This window comes from Lissotriton vulgaris, chromosome 1_1 (assembly GCF_964263255.1).
Source record: "Lissotriton vulgaris chromosome 1_1, aLisVul1.2, whole genome shotgun sequence".
NCBI classification, from domain to species: domain Eukaryota; kingdom Metazoa; phylum Chordata; class Amphibia; order Caudata; family Salamandridae; genus Lissotriton; species Lissotriton vulgaris.
The window spans coordinates 1,978,785,938-1,978,806,999 of record NC_141685.1 but is presented as its reverse complement, the minus strand read 5'-3'; the positions used below and the strand labels follow the sequence as shown (position 1 = coordinate 1,978,806,999).

At 44.2% G+C, this 21,062-nt stretch overlaps 1 protein-coding gene across 2 annotated transcripts in view; it reads right to left on the bottom strand.

Moving 5' to 3' along the window:
• PCLO (piccolo presynaptic cytomatrix protein) overlaps window positions 1–21,062 on the bottom strand; it is a 1,259,786-nt gene that overhangs the window by 431,414 nt on the left and 807,310 nt on the right. For both annotated transcript variants that reach the window (XM_086919783.1, XM_086919788.1), the window contains exon 11: window positions 14,099–14,221. In XM_086919783.1, the coding sequence (XP_086775909.1) occupies window positions 14,099–14,221 (123 nt within the window). The remainder of the gene's footprint in view (window positions 1–14,098; window positions 14,222–21,062) is intronic.

Genomic DNA, 21,062 nt, shown 5'->3' with positions numbered 1-21,062 from the left:
AAATGTGCCAGGGGACGCGTTTGCAGAGTGCTAACAGTAGGGGGCGTGACCTCAGCACAATGCCGGTATTTCTTTTTTTCTTTTTTTAAGAAGAGGGATTGTGTAGCCCCCGTTATTTTTACTTTTTTGGTGCCCTGGGGACCCAAACCCCACGGGCCTGACCCCCAAATTAAAATTAAAAATACATTTTTTGCGGGAAGGAGGCCGCGTGGCCCCTCTCCCTTTGCCAATTCCGGGCCCCGGGGACCCCATCCCCCGAGGCATGGACAATTTTTAAAATATTTTTATGGAGGGGGCTGTGTAGCCCCCCTACTCAGGCCACTTAAGGCCCAGGGGACACTATTCCCCGGGGCCGGCCATTGTTTTATTTTTTTCATTTAATGGGGGAGGGGGCCGCTTGGACCCCCTCCCGGGCCACTTCTGGACCCGGGGATCCTATCTCCCGGCGCCTGGCCTCTCGTTGGGGACCATGGGGGGACCCCAATCCCCCCACGGTCCCGCCGGCTCCCCGCCTCCTGTGGGAGCCAGCATTGCTTTTCCACATGGGGAGCAGCTAACATGCTGCTTCCCTTGTCGAAGAGCAATCTGCTTCGCTTCATCGACTGCTCTCGCTTCAATGAAGCAAAGCAGTTTGCAATGGCTCCCGCCCTGCCATTGCAAACAGCAGTGTCCCAGGGGAAGTCACCCCGGGACACTGCAGGAGCCGGCCCTGGGGTTGGCAGTCCCCAGTGTCCTCAAGGGCTCCAGGAGGTGGCCACACGGGCCTATGACAAGGACCTGGGAAAAGAGATAATTCCAAGAATAAGTTTGCACTATTTTTCTAACATGTCTACATTCAGTAACATCACAGCTCGCATGCAGCATAGCACGAACATTTACTGCGATAGACACTTTTTTAGCATTGGCAAGTAGCGAGTAATACACAAAGGTAAGCAATGATATTCATTGAAGTCGCTGGTCTCGCACACAGGATCATGTTGCAGCGTTTGGAACAATACTCGATAACAGGTCGCCCAAAAGATGCATGAAGGAGGCTTTAAAACACTGTGTTTTCAGTTATCCAATTAGAAAAAATTTGTATGTGATAAAGTGTTAGCGTGTACAACTGAATTGAAAAACAGACTATACCAACTGAGTTAGTGCTCGAACTACGAGTATGTCTTCAGTTTTCATTGTGATAATTTGTGTGTAACACAGAAGTAATGCAGAGTTTAAAATGACTAGTGATTTTCAGGGAAAATTGTCGGTGAGAAAGCCTCCTGGGCAGGCGAAACGCGTCTGGCTTTTTCAGCTGACTGAATAAAAATACTGTGCCAAACGACACGGCGTCAACATTCCGTTTGTTGGAAACTCACTGATATATACAGGAAGCGAGGAAACAGCTGGAACTATCAGGCAACTATAGAAGATCTAACAGGGAGGAGTATTTGACCAGTATTTCTACTTATCATGACAAACTTAGAAACTGGAGAGGTAAGAACCTACTAGCTGAATCAGAGTTTAGATTCTTATGTGTACAGCATCCGGTCTCCCCATGTTTCTACATGTTGCCCAAAGTCCACAAGGACGAGACTAACCCACGTGGGAGGCCCATTGTATCAGCAAATGACAGTCTCCTAGAAAGCACCTCTATTTTTCTGGACACTTTTCTTTTCCCGTATGTACTAAACCTTCCATCATACTGTAGAGACAGCACAGATTTCATCACTAAGATTGAGGGCATCAGATGGGAGGACAGTTTCTGCATGGTTACGATAGACGTGGTCTCATTGTACACGTGTATTAAACACGTTGATGGTTTAAAAGCATGCAGACATTTTCGGAGAGACCGGTCTATCTTCTACCTAAAACAAACGGAAATGCTACTTGAAATGCTGGAATTCTGCCTTATGAATAATTTCTTTTTGTTTGAGAACAACTGGTTCAAGCAAGAGGTGGGTACTGCTATGGGGAGTTGCTTTGCTCCATGTTTTGCCGGCATGCTGATGGGATGGTGGGAAGAACAAACCCTATGGTCAGAGGATAATGTTGATGTCACTCGCCACATTGTATTTTTATACCAGATACATCGACAATATCTTTCTGATCTGGGATGGCACAAGATCTGATCTGAACAAATTCCTTCTGAACATCAATAAGAATGATGTGAATCTGAAATTCACTAACAAGGTAGATAACTCAGAAATGGATTTCTTAGATGTCACAATTAAAATAGTAGAAGGGACTATTCAGACAAACTTGTATAGGAAACCCACCTCCGGTAACAGCATTTTACATGCCAAAAGTCACCACCCTAACAGCCTTAAGGATAGTATTCCATATGGAGAATATTTGAGAGCCAAACGCAACTGTAGCTCTAATGACAGTTATGAAAAAGAACAGACCACGATGACCCAGAGGTTTAAAGCCAGGGGATACTCGGACCAGGTACTGAGGGTAGCCAAAGAAAAAGCTAAAGCCAGGAAAAGGGAGACACTTTTGAGCAAGAAAATAGTTAATCACCCCAATAACCTGGGATCCAACAATGTCAGGATGATAACAACATATAGTGTGGAGGCAGGCAAGGTACGAGGAATCCTAAAAAAAATTGGCATATTGTTAAGAGTGACCCTACGATAGGGAAATTGATCAACAGGCAACCCCAGGTTACCTACAGAAAAGCACGCTCTTTAAAAGACATGCTAGTGAAGAGCTACTTTGAGGGTCCAGTCAAGAAGAAGAATTGGCTAAAAGAACAGAAAGGTTTTTACAAGTGTGGCAAATGTAAGGCCTGTGCTACAAGTAAGAATGTGAAATCCTATCCCCTCCCCACTGGTAAGAGCGAGAACATTGGGAAATTCATAAATTGTAACACTGACCATTGTGTATAAGTGATTGCCTGTCCGTGTGCCAAGCTCTATATTGGGAGTACCATCTTCCCAATAGAGAAGCGAATTTTAGAACACATGAGGGCAATCAAGAATGTTGATATGTCTTATGCTACTGCACGCCATTGGTTACGCTTCCACAACAGTGATGTTAACCAGTTTTCCTTTTTTGGCATTGACAGAGTTCCAGTGAATCCCAGAGGGGGTAACCGTCTCAAACAACTACGTGTCCTGGAATCCCGGTACATCATCCGTTTGGATTCAAGAAACCCTTTTGGTTTAAACGAGGACGAGGAACTATACGTGCATATTGGCTGAGAACCTTATGTTAAGCGGGAAGATCTGCCTTAACACTGCACATGTTCCTCAATTTTCCACCAGCCCCTTTGTCCATTGTTTGCCTGACTCCCCCTCCCCCAGCTTCTTTGTTTGCATTATCATTCTCACAACCCCGCCCAGAGAGGGCTCTCTCTGGTGTAGGGTAGATTGTTGGAAGCTTCACATCCAAGCTTAGACCTAACGCCAATGTTAACGTCAACCTCCGAACCACTTTTGGCCAACACGTGGGTGAGCTCACACTTGAGAGCATCCCATCACTACCGCCAGTAAAATAATTAACTCTTCCCGATTCCCTCACAGGCACGTCCTCCCTTCACAATTTTATTTTCACAATCACACCAAACTGACTGTCAGGTGTTTGCCTGGCTAGGCAAACCACAGTCAGCACAGGGTTCACGTTTTTTATAACTCACAGTGCTGAAAGAGGCATTTTGGCAACCTTTTTCACCCTTAATTTCTTTTATTTTGACTATCTCTTTGGAGGGGCTCTTCCAAACACGGGAGCAGTCCGATATTTAAACTGTGGAGGACCCCCCTTGTAGGGGACACGTAGTTTCTCTTTAGACTACTATTGAGCTACTAATAATCAATATATGGATGAATTGGCCACATGGCCGAGACTCGAAACTCACCTTCCACCTCACCCTTGACCATCGAACTTTATGGTTCAACCAGAACAGGATGGACATAACGTGGTAGTAACATATGGACTCTAAGAGGATTCTGGGAATCATAGGCCACTTGGCCTTCACCATTATGGTCATTGTATGTGTCATTAACATCACTGGTATCATTCTAATTGTGTTACCTTGAACAAATGAAAAATCAATATGACCTGCTTAAACAAAAATATGATAAATTAAAATGTACGTGATTTGTGTTCATGTATTTTTAATTTAATTATTGATTTACTTAAAAATTCCTGATTCCAGCAATGTATTAAGTATGAGACGGTGTACTACCAAGTCTGTCTTCCACCCTACTTGTAGTTTTCATGAATTATAGTCATTGGTAAATTTGTGGTCCTACCTCAGTTTTCACCACTACCCTTGAGCACTGCTTTATGTATAAAATGGTTATTGTGTTTATATGTGGCTGGCTATCGAAAAAGACCGTCTGGTCGAAACGCGTCGCCAATAAATGCAATTCCAACACGGACCCTGGTGTGCGAGTCATTTTTGTGGTTCCTGGGAGAAGAAACTCAATTTGGGAGCCCTTTCACTCATATATATATATATATATATATATATATATATATATATATATATATATATATTCACTGAAAAAACCATAGGTTATAGACCATATATAGTTAGGGATTAGCATTTAAAAAACCTTATTTTATTTGCACAAAACCATTGAAATTCCATATATAGTTAGTTGCACTAACTATATATCGCGGACCCGCAATCCACTGCTAATGATGTCACATATTACATCATTCATGACATGGTCAGTGACATCACTGATGACATCACTGATGACATCTCAAATGACATCACTGATGACATCACTGATGACATCTCAAATGACATCAGTGATGACATCACTGACATCTCATTTGACATTACTGATTACATCACTGATGATATCATTTATGTGATAATACATCTTCAGACTCTAATATAACCTTTGATACACTCAGTGTAAACAGGCACTCACAGACTGTCACACATCCATGGAGTTACTCACACACCTATTCAGTCATGCAAAGAATCAATCACATCTCCATTTCCTTAACTATACAGTTATACACACCTTACTTATTCAAACATATACTAACACATATTTACTCTCTTATACAATCCTTGATACAAGTTCACAATGATTCATACAGCCACTCTCACATTCACTGACTCTTATGTTCAGTTATTTATATATGTCAACTCTCACATGGAGTGTGTTTTACATATGTACTTACTTTGACATGTAGAACTGAGATATCCATTCACTCACCAATATACTCATGCACACAGTCAACTGTCCATACAGCTGTTTCTACATGCACTTTTGAACCCATACACCTAGGGAATCAACTGCTCACACATCTATGCACAGAGTTATACACCTCCCAGCCACCCACACACACACTCAGTCTCCCATACAAATACTTGGGCAACCATTCAATAACCCATATAGTTACTGATATAGCTACTGATTTAAACATGCAGCAGTTTACAGAAGAACATAAATATTGATTGCCAAATTAAGACACTTTAATCACTAACCCATGCACTCAGTGAGACACATTTAATCATTCTCTCATACAGTCAGTCATGCACCTACTAAATCCTTCATCCAGACACTTATACATCCACTCATTCTTCAATATGTAAGACATATTTTAACTTTACAGAAACATACAGTCACTGGGTGTTGTCATCAGTGATGTCATCAGTGATGTCATTTGAGATGTCATCAGTGATGTCATCAGTGATGTCACTGACCATGTCATGAATGATGTAATATGTGACATCATTAGCAGTGGATTGCGGGTCCGCGATATATAGTTAGTGCAACTAACTATATAATGGTTTTGTGCAAATAAAATAAGGTTTTTTTAATGCTAATCCCTAACTATATATGGTCTATATATGGTCTATAACCTATGGTTTTTTCAGTGAATTTTCAAGGTTTTGTAAATGCAAATTCCTAACTATATATGGTCTATAACCTATGGTTTTTTCTGTGAATTTCATTGGTTTTTTAAAAGCTAATATCTATAGCTGTAAAATATATTCTTTATTAAGTGACGTATCACGTAGCCCGTGAGACGCCTCATGATGCATCGCATAACCGTGACGTATCGTCTCTGCAGCGCAAACCAAACCCAAAACGTAAGCGCGCCAGAACACGCTTAAAGATATATATATATTTTTTTAACCTTAATTAGACAAAATCCACACGTGCACATATCACAAACGTTCCAAAAAAAACACAATATGTCGGACTCCCGTTACGCTGCCGGTTAGCTGCCCGGTTAACGTACCAGGAAGCACCTTTACCGCGAAAAATCGCAAATTTTTTTTTTTCACCCCCCAGGGAACTTTAATAGCCCCCTCATCAATCCTAGGGGTTCAGGAGGGGTCTGCCTTACCCCTTTCATTCATTTACACCTTTTTTTTTCCACCTCTTGTCTCTCGATCCCACAGAGAGACAAGATGGCGGCCGCTCCAGACTGTTTACAATGATAACAGCCAATCAGCTTCTCCTCAGACTCCCGTTACACTGCCGATTAGCTTCCCGGTAGCTGCCCGGTTAGCTGCCCAGTTCGCGTACCAAGACGCGTCTCTACGGCGAAAAAATCGGATTTTTTTGTTTGTTTTTTTTTGGCCCCACGTGGCTTTATAATATCCCCCTCATCAATCCTAGGGGGTCAGAAGGGGTCTACCTTGCCCTCTTTCCTTCATTTCCCCCTTTGTTTTGGCCTCCTCTTGTCTCTCGATCCTACCGAGAGACAAGATGGCGGCCGCTCCGGACTGTTTACAATATTGACAGCCAATCAGCTACTCCTCAGACTCCTGTTACACTGCCGGTTAGCTTCCCGGTTAGCTGCCCGGTTAGCTGCCCGGTTCGCGTACCAAGACGCGTCTCTACGGCAAAAAAATCTGATTTTTTTTTTTTTTTTTGAGTTACACTGCCGGTTAGCTTCCCGGTTAGCTGCCCGGTTAGCTGCCCGGTTCGCGTACCAAGACGCGTCTCTACGGCGAAAAAATCGGATTTTTTTTTTTTTTTTTTGGGTTACACTGCCGGTTAGCTTCCCGGTTAGCTGCCCGGTTCGCTGCCCGGTTCGCGTACCAAGACGCGTCTCTACGGCGAAAAAATCGGATTTTTTTTTTTTTTTTGGGTTACACTGCCGGTTAGCTTCCCGGTTAGCTGCCCGGTTAGCTGCCCGGTTCGCGAACCAAGACGCGTCTCTACGGCGAAAAAATCGGAATTTATTATTTTTTTTTTTGGGTTACACTGACGGTTAGCTTCCCGGTTAGCTGCCCGGTTAGCTGCCCGGTTCGCGAACCAAGACGCGTCTCTACGGCGAAAAAATCGGATTATTTATTTATTTTTTTTTGGGCCCGGCGTGGCTCTATAATATCCCCCTCATCAATCCTAGGGGGTCAGAAGGGGTCTACCTTGCCCCCTTTCTTTCATTTCCCCCTTTGTTTTGGCCTCCTCTTGTCTCTCGATCCTACCGAGAGACAAGATGGCGGCCGCTCCGGACTGTTTAGAATGTTGACAGACACCGGAGAGCCAATCAGCTTTGCTTCGCAAAGTTCCGATACGCGAAAAGTTCGCGAACCGGAGCGCTGCCCGGAGCGCTGTTACAGATATATATCTTGTTTTAAACGTTAATTTCTCAAAATCCACTGAAGCACATATATTGAGACCTAGCAAAGGCACATCGGGCTAACAGTCCCTACAATTTTGCCAAGTTTCGTGCAAATCCATTCAGCCGTTCGAGCTAAAAGTGAGTCCAACCGCCCTATGGAAAACTCAATGCAAAAAACGCGTTTTGGGACCCCCCTTTTTTCTCAGCCCCCCCTTGACGAAACCCCACCAAATTTTCTGGGGCTGCTCAGAAACAAAATGTGCCATTTTCCTGAAAATTTCAGCCGATTCCGTCCACAAACGCCAAAGTTATTAGGCATAGAATTTTCAAAAGTTCCATAGAGAAAAAATCCTAACTATATATACCTACTGGCTATCGCCAGTAGGTAATATATATATATATATATATATATATATATATATATATATATATATATATACACACATATATATCTCGCAGAGGTACATAATGTTAGGTTCTGAGTTGGAATGTAGGGTGTGATCCTCCATGAGAACATTGTCACGTGGACCTGAGAATGTTGGTGGCGTGGTGTCAGTTACTGGCTGACGTTTGCTCTGTCGGTCGCAGTGACTTGTGCTTAATAAAATTTGGAAGACTTACTTTCTGCAATGTCCCTTTAGTGGTGATGAGCAGAGACGGACCAGAACTGACAGGGCAGACAGATTCTGTGGCTCATCTAGAAGATTTTGTTTTGGGGTCATTATGAAATCGATTGACAGTGGGCATCACAGCTGGAAACTGTGGAGTGCAAAGTCAAGGCTGCAGGCTGCGGGGAAAGGAAAGGCCTTTCTGCGTGTTTGGTGGGCACATGGAGTCTTAATTTCCCAACCGAAATAAGGGTGGTGATGTCATCCACGGCCTACGTGCATCAAGAGCTGAGGTTTACACTGTTGCTTGGCAACCCTGCACATCAGAAGCTGTGGGACAACGCCACACAAGAAGCCGGATGTACGACTGTTTCAAAGCGAAGCTACTTGCGCAGAGGCTCATTATATAGCAACCAAGGATTCCCGAACATTCCTGGCTGGAGCAGTATGGGGACCCGAGGAGGTTGTTTTTAATTGACTTTCCAGCAGAAACAATCGTCTGATCTCTGAGCAGTGTCCTGCATCCAACGCTATCATTTGGCATTATTAAACCCCCACCCACATCCTACCTGGGAGCATCACATTGCATCCTGGGCTCTGCAGTCCATGGAAAATCACGGGACCGGCAGCAGGTGTGCTAACATCTTTGTTGGGGGTGGAGCTTATCAGGATTTCCTCATAAGAGGCAGGACTCGTATCTGCGCTGAGGACAGCACAGTGACTGCTTGGGCGCTGAAGAAGGCATGAATATGCCGAAATGCATTCGCCACATCTGGTCATTAAACTACTTCCTTGGTGTTCCCCTCACGTGGCCTCTGACTGCTTCTTTTTCTGGGAAGGAGGGTGTGCTATATATATATATATATATATATATATATATATATATATATATATATATATATATATATATATATATATACACACACATATATATCTCGCAGAGGTACATAATGTTAGGTTCTGAGTTGGAATGTAGGGTGTGATCCTCCATGAGAACATTGTCACGGGGACCTGAGAATGTTGGTGGCGTGGTGTCAGTTACTGGCTGACGTTTGCTCTGTCGGTCGCAGTGCTTAATAAAATGTGGAAGACTTACTTTCTGCATTGTCCCTTTAGTGGTGACGAGCAGAGACGGACCAGAACTGACAGGGCAGACAGATTCTGTGGCTCATCTAGAAGATTTTGTTTTGGGGTCATTATGAAATCGATTGACAGTGGGCATCACAGCTGGAAACTGTGGAGTGCAAAGTCAAGGCTGCAGGCTGCGGGGAAAGGAAAGGCCTTTCTGCGTGTTTGGTGGGCACATGGAGTCTTAATTTCCCAACCGAAACAAGGGTGGTGATGTCATCCACGGCCTACGTGCATTAAGAGCTGAGGTTTACACTGTTGCTTGGCAACCCTGCACATCAGAAGCTGTGGGACAACGCCACACAAGAAGCCGGATGTACGACTGTTTCAAAGCGAAGCTACTTGCGCAGAGGCTCATTATATAGCAACGTGTACCCAGGCTGAGTGCTGTTTCTGGCACCAAGCTAAACTGTGTGCTTATTGGTGATAGTCACACCCGGCAAAGGGTACGCTTCAGTGCAGTTTCAGGCTATACTAATGTGCATATCGGTGATATGTACACCGTTGAGCCAGCTTTGAGTATCACTGATATGCACACCATTTCACCAGCAGATCAGTAAGCTTAGTAGCTCGTATCTTGTGTATCAGTGGTACGCACACCTTGAGCGAGTGAGTACATTTTCTATTATATCACCAGTATTCCAAAGTCTCTCCAGTGGGTGGACAGAGAAAACGCATGAGAGTCTTTATGAGAAAAAATCAACAGTTTATGTGGGATACCAAGCTGGAAAAGGAGTTTCAAAAAGTCAAATTTGAATTTGGAAATCGATCCCTCTTCAGCCTTTTGACACTTAAGGCACTGTCTATTGTTGTTACTGATAGTCAGCACGGGTTAGAAGCCGTACTTTTACAAAAAAAGTAGGTAGGGAGGAAGTAGTAGCTTTTGCCTCAAGAACATGGAGGGGAGTGGAGTCTCTGTAGTCTGTGATCGAGCGAGAGGCTTTGGTCTACTGGTGGAGGGTGGATCGTGTCCGGAAATACTGTTGGCTGCACTGACTTTGGAATAATAACATTTGAAAGACTTGCCTTCTGCGTAGTCCCTCATAGGGACGTTTTAGTCAAGTCAAGTCAAGTCATAAAATTTGTATAGCGCACTACATACCCAGAGGGTTTCAAGGCGCTTAGGAAGGGGAGGAGGATTATTTGTCAAATATCCACGTTTTAAGCTGCTTTCTGAACGCTAGGTGGTTCTGGGTGAGGCGAAGGTAGGCGGGGAGTGAGTTCCATGTTTTAGCAGCCAGGTATGAAAAGGATCTGCCACCCATGGTGGTCTTTTTGATGCGAGGTACAGTGGCGAGGGCTTGGTTGGAAGAACGTAGTTGGCGGGAGGGGGTGTAGAAGGACAGTCGAGAGTTGAGGCAATCTGGTCCGATGTCGTAGAGTGATTTGTGTGCGTGGGTGAGCAGTCGGAAAGTGATCCTCTTATTGACGGGTAGCCAGTGGAGGTCTTTAAGGTGACCAGAGATGTGTTCGTTGCGTGGGATGTCTAATATGAGCCTGGCTGAGGCGTTTTGGATTCGTTGGAGTTTCTTTTGGAGTTTAGCGGTGGTACCTGCGTAGAGGGTGTTTCCGTAGTCCAGTCGGCTCGTGACCAGGGCGTGGGTGACTGTTTTCCTTGTTTCGGAGGGGATCCAGCGAAATGTTTTTCTGAGCATGCGAAGAATGTTGAAGCAGGAAGAGGATACGGCGTTGACTTGTCTGTTCATTGAGAGTGAAGAATCCAGGATGACGCCAAGGTTCCGTGCGTGGTCTGTCGGGATGGGTGCTTTTCCGAGGGCTTCCGGCCACCAGGAGTCGTCCCAAGCAGAGGGGGATGTGCCTAGGATGAGGACTTCTGTTTTGTCTGAGTTCAGTTTCAGACGGCTTTGTTTCATCCATTCGGCAACTTCTTTCATTCCTTCGTGTAGGTTAGTTTTGGCGGTGCTGGGGTCATTGGTGAGAGAAAGGATCAGTTGAGTGTCGTCCGCGTAAGAGATGATGTTGAGGTTGTGTTGGCGTGCGATGGCCGCGAGGGGGCTCATGTATACGTTGAAGAGGGTGGGACTGAGTGAGGATCCTTGAGGTACGCCTCAAGGATTTCAAGACATATTTTACATATGCGTGGAGTTATATTGACTGTATTGTTATTTTATTTTCAATAAATCATAACAAATACAGATTTGGTGCAGTACATTTTAACATCGCCTAAACATGTTAAAACGTGGGAATTATTTATAGATTGCTGTGTAATAAGCATTTCAAGCCGCCAAAATATAAGCAGTTATCGCAGTTTCAATTTACGCACTCTGATACTTTGTCTGTGGCATGTTGACATTTAGCATAGTGACAATTGTAAGCAACGTCTTTCCTAACTAATTTTTTTTTCTAAGGTTGGGAACAGAAATCGAAACTCCCATGATGTAGGTTTGTTTCAGAAATCAATTGCAAAGGTTGCAGGGCGAAAAGTAAAAATGATTTGTAGTGCTGGTCATGCCATGAATCCCACAAACATTTATTGCTAGCTTTGGAGGACGTACTCCAGGACTTGTCAGAGTAAAATGAAGTACACTAATATGGCTGCTCTTATGGCGCACAGCCTGGAATTAGCATCAAGAAGTCAATTTGCAGCCAAAGGGCACGCCCTTATTGTAGCTATTATGACAAAAATGATTAGTAATTGTTTCCAATTACCTAGATTTCAGCGGGACTGTTAGTTTATTCACTGACTTACAGTAATAGGCATATTTTCCCACTGCCGGCGTTTTTTAGCAGCTCATTTTAGCACCATATGCCAGTTTCGGTGAACCTGCGCAATACAAGACACAACACCTCATAAAAAAACGTAGTTTGTAGTTTTGCAAGACGCTTCCACCGAAACAGAACCTAATGCTTTCAAGGAGCTATAGTCTTGGTTTGAATCTGTTCACCCAACTGGAGTAAAACTCATAATATGTAGCTGAGCATTTGAGGACCGGAAACATGATGCATGTGAAAAACAGCCAAGAAAGACAAGCCCTCTGTTTTCTTTCGCTAGCAGGTTCAGTTAGCAACAATATAAATACAGAATTTTGCCAGAGTTCATGCTTGCATCCATGCTTGTTACAGGTAAGAATGTCTTTTTTTTACTTCGTTAAAAATAACAAAGTGATTGACATTATTTTATTTAGAATTGTTGCATATTATATTTAATTGGGTTTATGTAATGTTGTATTTGAGTGTTACACATGCTAATTATTTTCTTTTCTTGTTAGTCATGTTTAATTATTTTTAGTGAAGTATCTTGGTTGGGTAATTTATTTGAGGAATCCTCTATATATTTTGTTTTAATTTAAGTTGGTAGTTCATTAGGTTTGTCCAGGAGGAAGGGGATTGAAAAATGTATTTTTAATATGTAATACATTGGTATGCATTTTTACTTTTTAAATGGGTAAATCTGCTCATCCCTTTCAGTTGGCGAATTCAGTCCACTCCTCCTTCCACCCAAGCACCTAGCAGACCTTCCCGTCCATGGGCGAAACTTGACATCAACAAATGGAAACAAGCACTAGAGGACACCAGGCCACATCCCGAAATGAACCCTCACTTAGCAGACGTGGAGTTCACGTCCTGGATTGCTAAATCCTTAGATACAGTTCTTCCCAAAAAACCGTATTGGAAACCTAGGAAAAAGCCACCTCCCTGTGGTTCACCCACGAGGTCCGCCTCTTAAAGAAAATATGCAAGAGAGCGGAAAGAGTATGGAGGAAAGATTTCGATCTCAATAGCAAAAATGACTATAAATGGACTATCCTCAACTACAAATAGGCCCTTAAAAATGCTCAAATATCCTTTTTTAATGAAAAATTTAGTGAGGCATCCTGTTCGTCCAGAGAAACGTTCCAAATTGTGAAAAAACTCTTAAAAACCCCAGATTCAACTGTCACGCATAATCTCTCGGACAATCATTGTAATGAGTTAGCCACATTCTTTTTCCCTGAGAATACAAAATATCCTTCAACATCTCCCCCCTCTTCTCCCTGTGGACCCCCCACCTCTTCACTCACCGCAGTACCAGAACAGGGATACAGAACTAATCAGGTTTTTTCCCATCAGTGAGGCAACCTTAGGGCCCATCCTTCAATCCCTCAAAAGCGGGTCCCCGCATGACCCAGCGCCAGTCAGACATCTGAAACAGGTCGCCCCTACCATTCTAGCACCAATGGTGAACCTGATAAACACTTCTATAGAAAGTGGAACTGTTCCCGCAAGCTGGAAGAAGGCTGTGGTCAAAGCCCTAATTAAAAAACCCAACCTTGACCCTGGCAATCTGGCCAACTTCAGGCCGATTTCTCTCCTCCCTGGCATTAGCAAGATGGCTGAAAAATTCATCAATGGTCAGCTATCAAACTACTTGGAATCCAACGATTTGCTAAAAACATCACAGACTGGCTTCCGCCCGGGCCAGGGCACGGAAACAGCGATGGTGGTGGTTGTCGAAGAGGCTAGGAAGATCATTGATGCAGGAGGATCAGTGGCAGTGATCCTTCTGGATCTCAGGGCGGCATTCGACACCGTCCATACACAATACTGATTGTACATTTTTGATGATATATTAAGGACTAACATATTATACCTAACCCCAAATCAATTAGAATCTGAGAAATGTTCCCACCTCTAGCTTTATTGCTGTATGTACATATGTTTTTAAGAATTGCATCAGATAAAACTAAACAAAACACATTTAATTTAATCTGAGTTTACAAAAAGGATTGCATCATGACATGGATGCAAAGCAGTCTGCAAATGATTTAGAAATGTGCCAGGCAAATATGTTGCAGCTTAACAAGTAATTTAACTGTACGCTGTAATCTTACCTTCCACAAGTCTGCCAGTCTGTTCAGCATTTCCACCTGGAAGGATCTTTGCAATGTAAGCTCCTATTTCTCCATTACCTGGAATTTCTTTTCCACCAATAACCCTGATTCCTAAACCATTTCCTAAAAATCGAAACACATAACAGTATGGGTTGACCCAAATGTAGAGTCTTGGAAATACATATGTAATTTCAAAAAGAAGCACATTTAACTGCATATAAGTACAGATATGGTACAAGAGTTGTGGTAACATTCCTATTATGGATGCATCTTCGATATAAGGTTGCCAGTTCAAGGTCCTTTTAATATTTCATAAAACTCTATTTAGGTAATACGAATCATAAAATAATTGTCTACAAATATTTTATATGAAAGTATTACAATGCACATTTTTATATTTTCAACTATTTTCGAACACATTCTTACACAACAACAGGCATGCTCTTCTGTTCTGCTTTACATTGTGTAAACAAAATGGGAGCTATTACAAAGATAAGTTGCACTTGTGAGTAATTTACACATGTAACGTTTCTCTTACACTGAGTAACTTTACTACTTTTGGCTATTCACAAAATACAACTCTAAAGTTACTCAAAAGTGTGGACTTACAAGTCTCCACCCCCTGAAGCAGAGGGTGGAGCCAGATTAACTAGTGTAAATTACTGCTGCCAAAAAGTTAATTTCGTAAATTCAACACAGCACATGGTCAACTGTGGATCCTGGAACATCCTCCCATAGAAATTAATGGAGGAAGGGACTTAAAACAAAACCCTGTTAAATTAAATTTGATTATTTAAAATAGATAAAAATATAAATAATATAATTTAATGTTAAAAGTATACAAAAATAAGACATATTTATAGTTATAAGCCATTTAACAAACTTTTTGAATTCATAAAAATGAGTGCTACATTACATTTTTATCAAATATAATTCAATAACATTCAATTAATTTTATGCCTCATGAATACTTAATAATACATTATACATACAACATTTTTTTTTCTTAGGTGGGAATATATTTTTTCACTTAAACTTCAGAAAATCTATCTTTTTTATTATATATTTTATTTGATTTTGAATTTACAACAAGAACAGTAATAGCAAAGATGGAACAAACAGTAACCGCAGAGATGAAACCAGAAAAATAATCTTAATTCAATTAAATTGAATATATTTAAATTAAAGACTTTACTCAGACTTAAGGTAATAGTGCCATAAATCATTTCCTTTGTTCTACTTAGCAAATAAATATATCATATTAGTTTACAATATTATGTAAGATAAAAAATGTTTAATAACTTTTCTTAATTTATCAAACATGTTTACTTTACATTTTAACACAGGGAGATCCCTTCTCGACTGCATATTTTCCCTAGGGACAAGTGTCGGAAACAATTATAAAAATGTACCTTGAATAAGTAAAACTATTTTTATGGTATGTAATAGCAGGGGCAGCTCCTCCATGTGGGCGGAAGAGCATCGCCTCACTGCTTTCTCGCAGTGCGAGAAAGCAGAAGGCATGATTTGGTTGGGGGCGGGTGGGTGGGTGTGTCTGCTGAAGGGCAGGGGAGGAGTGGCTTTCCCACTGTTGTGGGGGCTGACTTATGGTTGGCTCCAGGGCCGACCAAACCAGTCATACGTACTCTATATTTTCACTATGTAGGCTGCATGCAGCCTACATAGATAAAATGCCCTCCCCATTGACACCTGTGTCGTTGGCGTCCCAGCCAATCACAACACTGCCATTGAAGCGTTGTGATTGGCTTAGGGAAGGGGAGGGAGGCTGCCTGCAGCTGCTTCCTGTGGATGTAGACTGTTGATGCTGAACGGGCCGGCAAAAATTACCCCCTCGCGACCCCCTCCCTGCGCAGCCCCCCACCCATGAGTCATACCGGCCCGACTGATAAATAGTAATAGAAATGATCATAATAATAATAATAATGGAAATGAATGATACAAACTTAGTTTTCAATTGGAAACAATACCTTTGTATTTCTCTGTTATTCAATATTTTAGGCAGGGTTTGAATAATTGACTGTTTTATTGCATAGGCATCTGCAATAAAACAGTCAATTACCAATTATGTTTGATGTGCGTCCTGCCACTGATAAAGCTTCTATAGATTATATTGAAAACTGCCATGGACTTCAGCACTATACACCCTATACGCAAGATTTCTCAGAAAATAACTTTCAGCTTATTGATGTGAAAATTCACATGAGCATCTGACTTATTGCAAATACATATGTTAAACCATATTTCAAGGGGTTAACTTCTATTGAAACAATGATTCCTAATTAGAGGTATTGTTTGAATATTTTGCCTCACATTTATACACTTGGAAAAATGCACCACCCAACTCCAGGAAGATTACTTGTGCTTTTTCTTTCTCAGACTTTGATAATCCTTCAATATTTTGTGCCCTAGGATTTCTGGTTTTGGTCGTTTATCACTTATCTTATTGATCACAAAACATCCGGTAAGATCACTATTGAGCCATTGACTAATTTACCAATAGTGATCTAAAAACTCATATGGCTGAGATACCCGCCACCCCCTCTCAACACGATCCCAAAAGAAGGGAAACCGGAAACAGTTCTTCAAAGTTTTTGGATGTGGGAGGGAGTGACCCTCCCGCGGCCGTATTTATTAAAACAAAAAATTAAACATTAAACGTTTCATATTATGTACAATTTCATTATCACATTTGCGATGTTTGGCTAATCTTAACATATTCTCTAATACAGAGGTTCTCCTAGCCGAACTAGCATCCTACAGAAACATTCTCTATAAACACTGAAATTGTACATCCTAACGTTTAAGGGCCAACGGCAAGGTCATAACCGGTGTCAAGATCCCTAACCAGACTTACCCCTCCCACTTGGGAAGGGCGACAGCACAGAGGCTTACCTCAAGTGCAACTACTAACAATTTCCCTTGACTTGTCGGGGGCACTTAAGACTCGACGCCATTTAAAGGTCGTTCGAATACTTGTGTGTGCTATCTAGAAGGTATCGTGGACCTCCCCCCACCCCACACAACTTACCGCATCTGCCGTCGCAGATGACCCTGGCCCCGGGAAATTCCTCAGGAGGGGGCTGTAACCCCTCCTACACAGGAAGGGGCCTTGACCGCCTTTCCTTAACTTCCGGCGACCCGCCCTTAGACGGGACCGCCTCCCCATTGAGGGGCCAATGGCCACCTCCCCCGAGCGCTCCCATCCGTGTTGGGTGACGCCCACTCATAGGGATCTACCAATTAGTGCTCACCGATCATGACCTTACCGCCTACCAAAAATAAATACGACAATTCGAACTTATGAAAACATTGGTCGCTACGACCGAAAGAGCATGCTCAAAAAGCAACACTACATCAAGTCCTTTTAATCGTAACAACCTAAATGATATTCACCATACTTTATTATGAAAAACAACAAAACTGATACTTTCACAACCTGTAAACGAAAAAGGAAGAACATACTTAGAAAATCCACTTTATTGCACAACAACTTGCTGTCCTCAGGGGCTGGTGGGTGGGTCAAAATTGGCTCTTTGTTCTGTCCCGAGCTCACGTGTAGCGAGGAGGTGCAGCTTCGGAGCACAAGAACAAGAGGACGTCTTCTGGCCTTGCGTCTCCTTTTATCCGTCTTCAGGGCGGGCGTAAACCCGCCCCTGCCCGTCCCGAGGGCGTGGCTGGCTGCGTCAGTGTCTAGGCCAGCCCACTCTAGGGCGGGAACAGGCGCGCCCCGGCTACGCCGCTTCGGGCATACCAGCCGAGACGCGCCTCCCGCCCAAAAATGGCTTCCCGGGGGGATCGAGGCACTCCGCCATACGTTCGGGGGGACCGAGTGGTCGCCCCTTTCCATATGGCTGAGATACCCGCCACCCCCTCTCAACACGATCCCAAAAGAAGGGAAACCGGAAACAGTTCTTCAAAGTTTTTGGATGTGGGAGGGAGTGACCCTCCCGCGGCCGTATTTATTAAAACAAAAAATTAAACATTAAACGTTTCATATTATGTACAATTTCATTATCACATTTGCGATGTTTGGCTAATCTTAACATATTCTCTAATACAGAGGTTCTCCTAGCCGAACTAGCATCCTACAGAAACATTCTCTATAAACACTGAAATTGTACATCCTAACGTTTAAGGGCCAACGGCAAGGTCATAACCGGTGTCAAGATCCCTAACCAGACTTACCCCTCCCACTTGGGAAGGGCGACAGCACAGAGGCTTACCTCAAGTGCAACTACTAACAATTTCCCTTGACTTGTCGGGGGCACTTAAGACTCGACGCCATTTAAAGGTCGTTCGAATACTTGTGTGTGGTATCTAGAAGGTATCGTGGACCTCCCCCCACCCCACACAACTTACCGCATCTGCCGTCGCAGATGACCCTGGCCCCGGGAAATTCCTCAGGAGGGGGCTGTAACCCCTCCTACACAGGAAGGGGCCTTGACCGCCTTTCCTTAACTTCCGGCGACCCGCCCTTAGACGGGACCGCCTCCCCATTGAGGGGCCAATGGCCACCTCCCCCGAGCGCTCCCATCCGTGTTGGGTGACGCCCACTCATAGGGATCTACCAATTAGTGCTCACCGATCATGACCTTACCGCCACAGGTCCGGATAGTTGACCGGCTATCCGGACCCCCCACCAAACTCCTACCTAAAGGTCATGTTTTAACGATTTTAACCAAGCTAGGAAGTCACCTATGAGTAACTCATTGCCCACCCTCGACAAATGCACACCATCCCCCAAATACATACTGTCATCATTAATATAACTATGCGAGATCGAATGCAATGTCTTGGAACGGAACAACCGACTCACTTTGTTATTCAATTTTTTAACGGAATGATTCAAAGCAGGGATCGAGATAGCCCCCCGCCACACTTTTCGTGGGATCATATGAGACCACGCAATTGTACACCCCGGAACTCTCCTTGCTAACCAACTTACCGTGGAAAGCATAGCCTCCAGGAGAAGTCGTCTACCGGTGGTGACTAGATCATTGCCCCCCAAATGTACTATGACTATGGACGGCGGTGACCTCATCCGCTCTAACAAACCCTCAAAAAATGCCTGAAACTGGTCAATACAGAGACCGCCCCTTCCGTAGAAGGACACTCTGTACCCGTATTCCCCAGGTACGTGAATCATATCACCTGCTTTGAATACGTCTGCGGCCCGTCTCACGTATGAGTGGCCTACAACCCACACCTCCTTTCTCTCAGCCGGTGATGTGTGACCGCTGGCCTGGTGTTGGGTCAACTGCACAGTCCGCCCTGCCGCGTAGGCTTGCGCAACTGAAAACAAACAAAAGACAAGAAGCGTGAGTACATGATTACAGCTTCACAACATGTGCAATCGCACATACCTCTTATAACAATTGGAGGACCAACGCCCCACCCGTTTCACTTGTTCTACATTAAGACCCCTGGCTGTAGCTTCTGTGGCAGCCCCTATACGAAAGGAATGGGTCCCAAATTCACCCGGGTCCAAGCCCGCTGCGGCAATGGCCATTGCAAGCACCCGCTGAAACTGAAACCTCGTCAGCGGGGTGGCGTCTACATGCCTCAACAATGTCCCCCCCCATGATGCCACCCTTCGTGCTAGGTAATCTTCTAAGCACTGAACCGGACACATGGATGACTCGGGGATCCTGCGAATGATCGTGCAGTCCCCCCCCCCATCTTGGTCAGTCTTGGACCTGAGAAAGGAGACAATCATCGCATCACCCCTGATCTGAACCTGCTCCCTGCACAAGCCCCCCGTCACATCCCGTTTGTTCCTTGCAACTAGCTCACTAACTCTCATAGCCCCGTGAAATGCCAGCATAAATGCAGTCCGGAACAAACAGGTCTCGAACGGGGACGAGCATGTGTTAGGGAGTGTGGTCAGCAACTGGGACAACCTGTCTAGACCTATCGGTCGTCTTACGTCTACTCTGCGACCCTCCAGACGTTGCCACCCACGCAGCGCTTTCTGTACCGTAAAAGACGCTGTCGGGTCCAGGATGCCATGGGCCCTGGCAACAAAGGAAATGGCGGCACGATGCCTTTGGGCCGTGGCCACCGATTTCCCAGCCCTACGTAAGGACATCAGGAAAAGTACTACCAACTCCTCCTGCCCCCAAAGTCCCCCTCTCTCTGCCCCCAAAAAGGCTAAATAGGCCTGGAACGCCCCTTCATATGCCTTCCTTGTCCTGGGTGCTAGACTCTCTCCCACGAGGTGACGAAGTTCGGGGCACCGAGAGACCAGAGAGCTTCGGGGAAGGGTGCCGGCTCCGGGTCCGCTGAAGGAAGGAAACCCGAGAAAGCCTGCATGTGAAAACGAGACAGTGCATCAGCGGCCTGATTCATCACCCCAGGGACATGTTTTGCTCTGAATACCACGTTCAGTTGCATACACAGTAAGACAATTTCTTTGAGCAGCCTCAAAATCAATTTACAACGGGCTGCCTGACTATTGATGCATTCTACCACGGTCATATTGTCGGACCAGAACACAACAGAATGATCTCTGAACCCTTCTGGCCAGGTTCTCAGGGCCACCAGAATGGGAAATAATTCGAGGAAAGCGATGTTACTTGTCAGCCCCTTCTCGTGCCACCATAGGGGCCACTTCTGTGCCGACCATTTTGTGCCGAAGATGGCGCCAAAACCTACGCTTCCTGCTGAATCTGTCCATAGCCCAAGCTCATCGGAGGACATGACTGGCTTGTTCCAGACAACTCGGCCATTGAAGTCCGCCAAGAATGCTAAGCAAATCCGCATGTCCTGGCGGACCTCAGTCGATAACCTTGTGCGATGATGACCCTCCTTCAGGCCAACCATCGCTTGGGCAATTGAGCGGGAAAAGGGGCGAGCCATTGGTATCACTCTCAAGGCAAAGTTCAACTTTCCCACTAACTGTTGCAACTGATGCAGTGTAACCTTGGATGCAGTTAAACATACT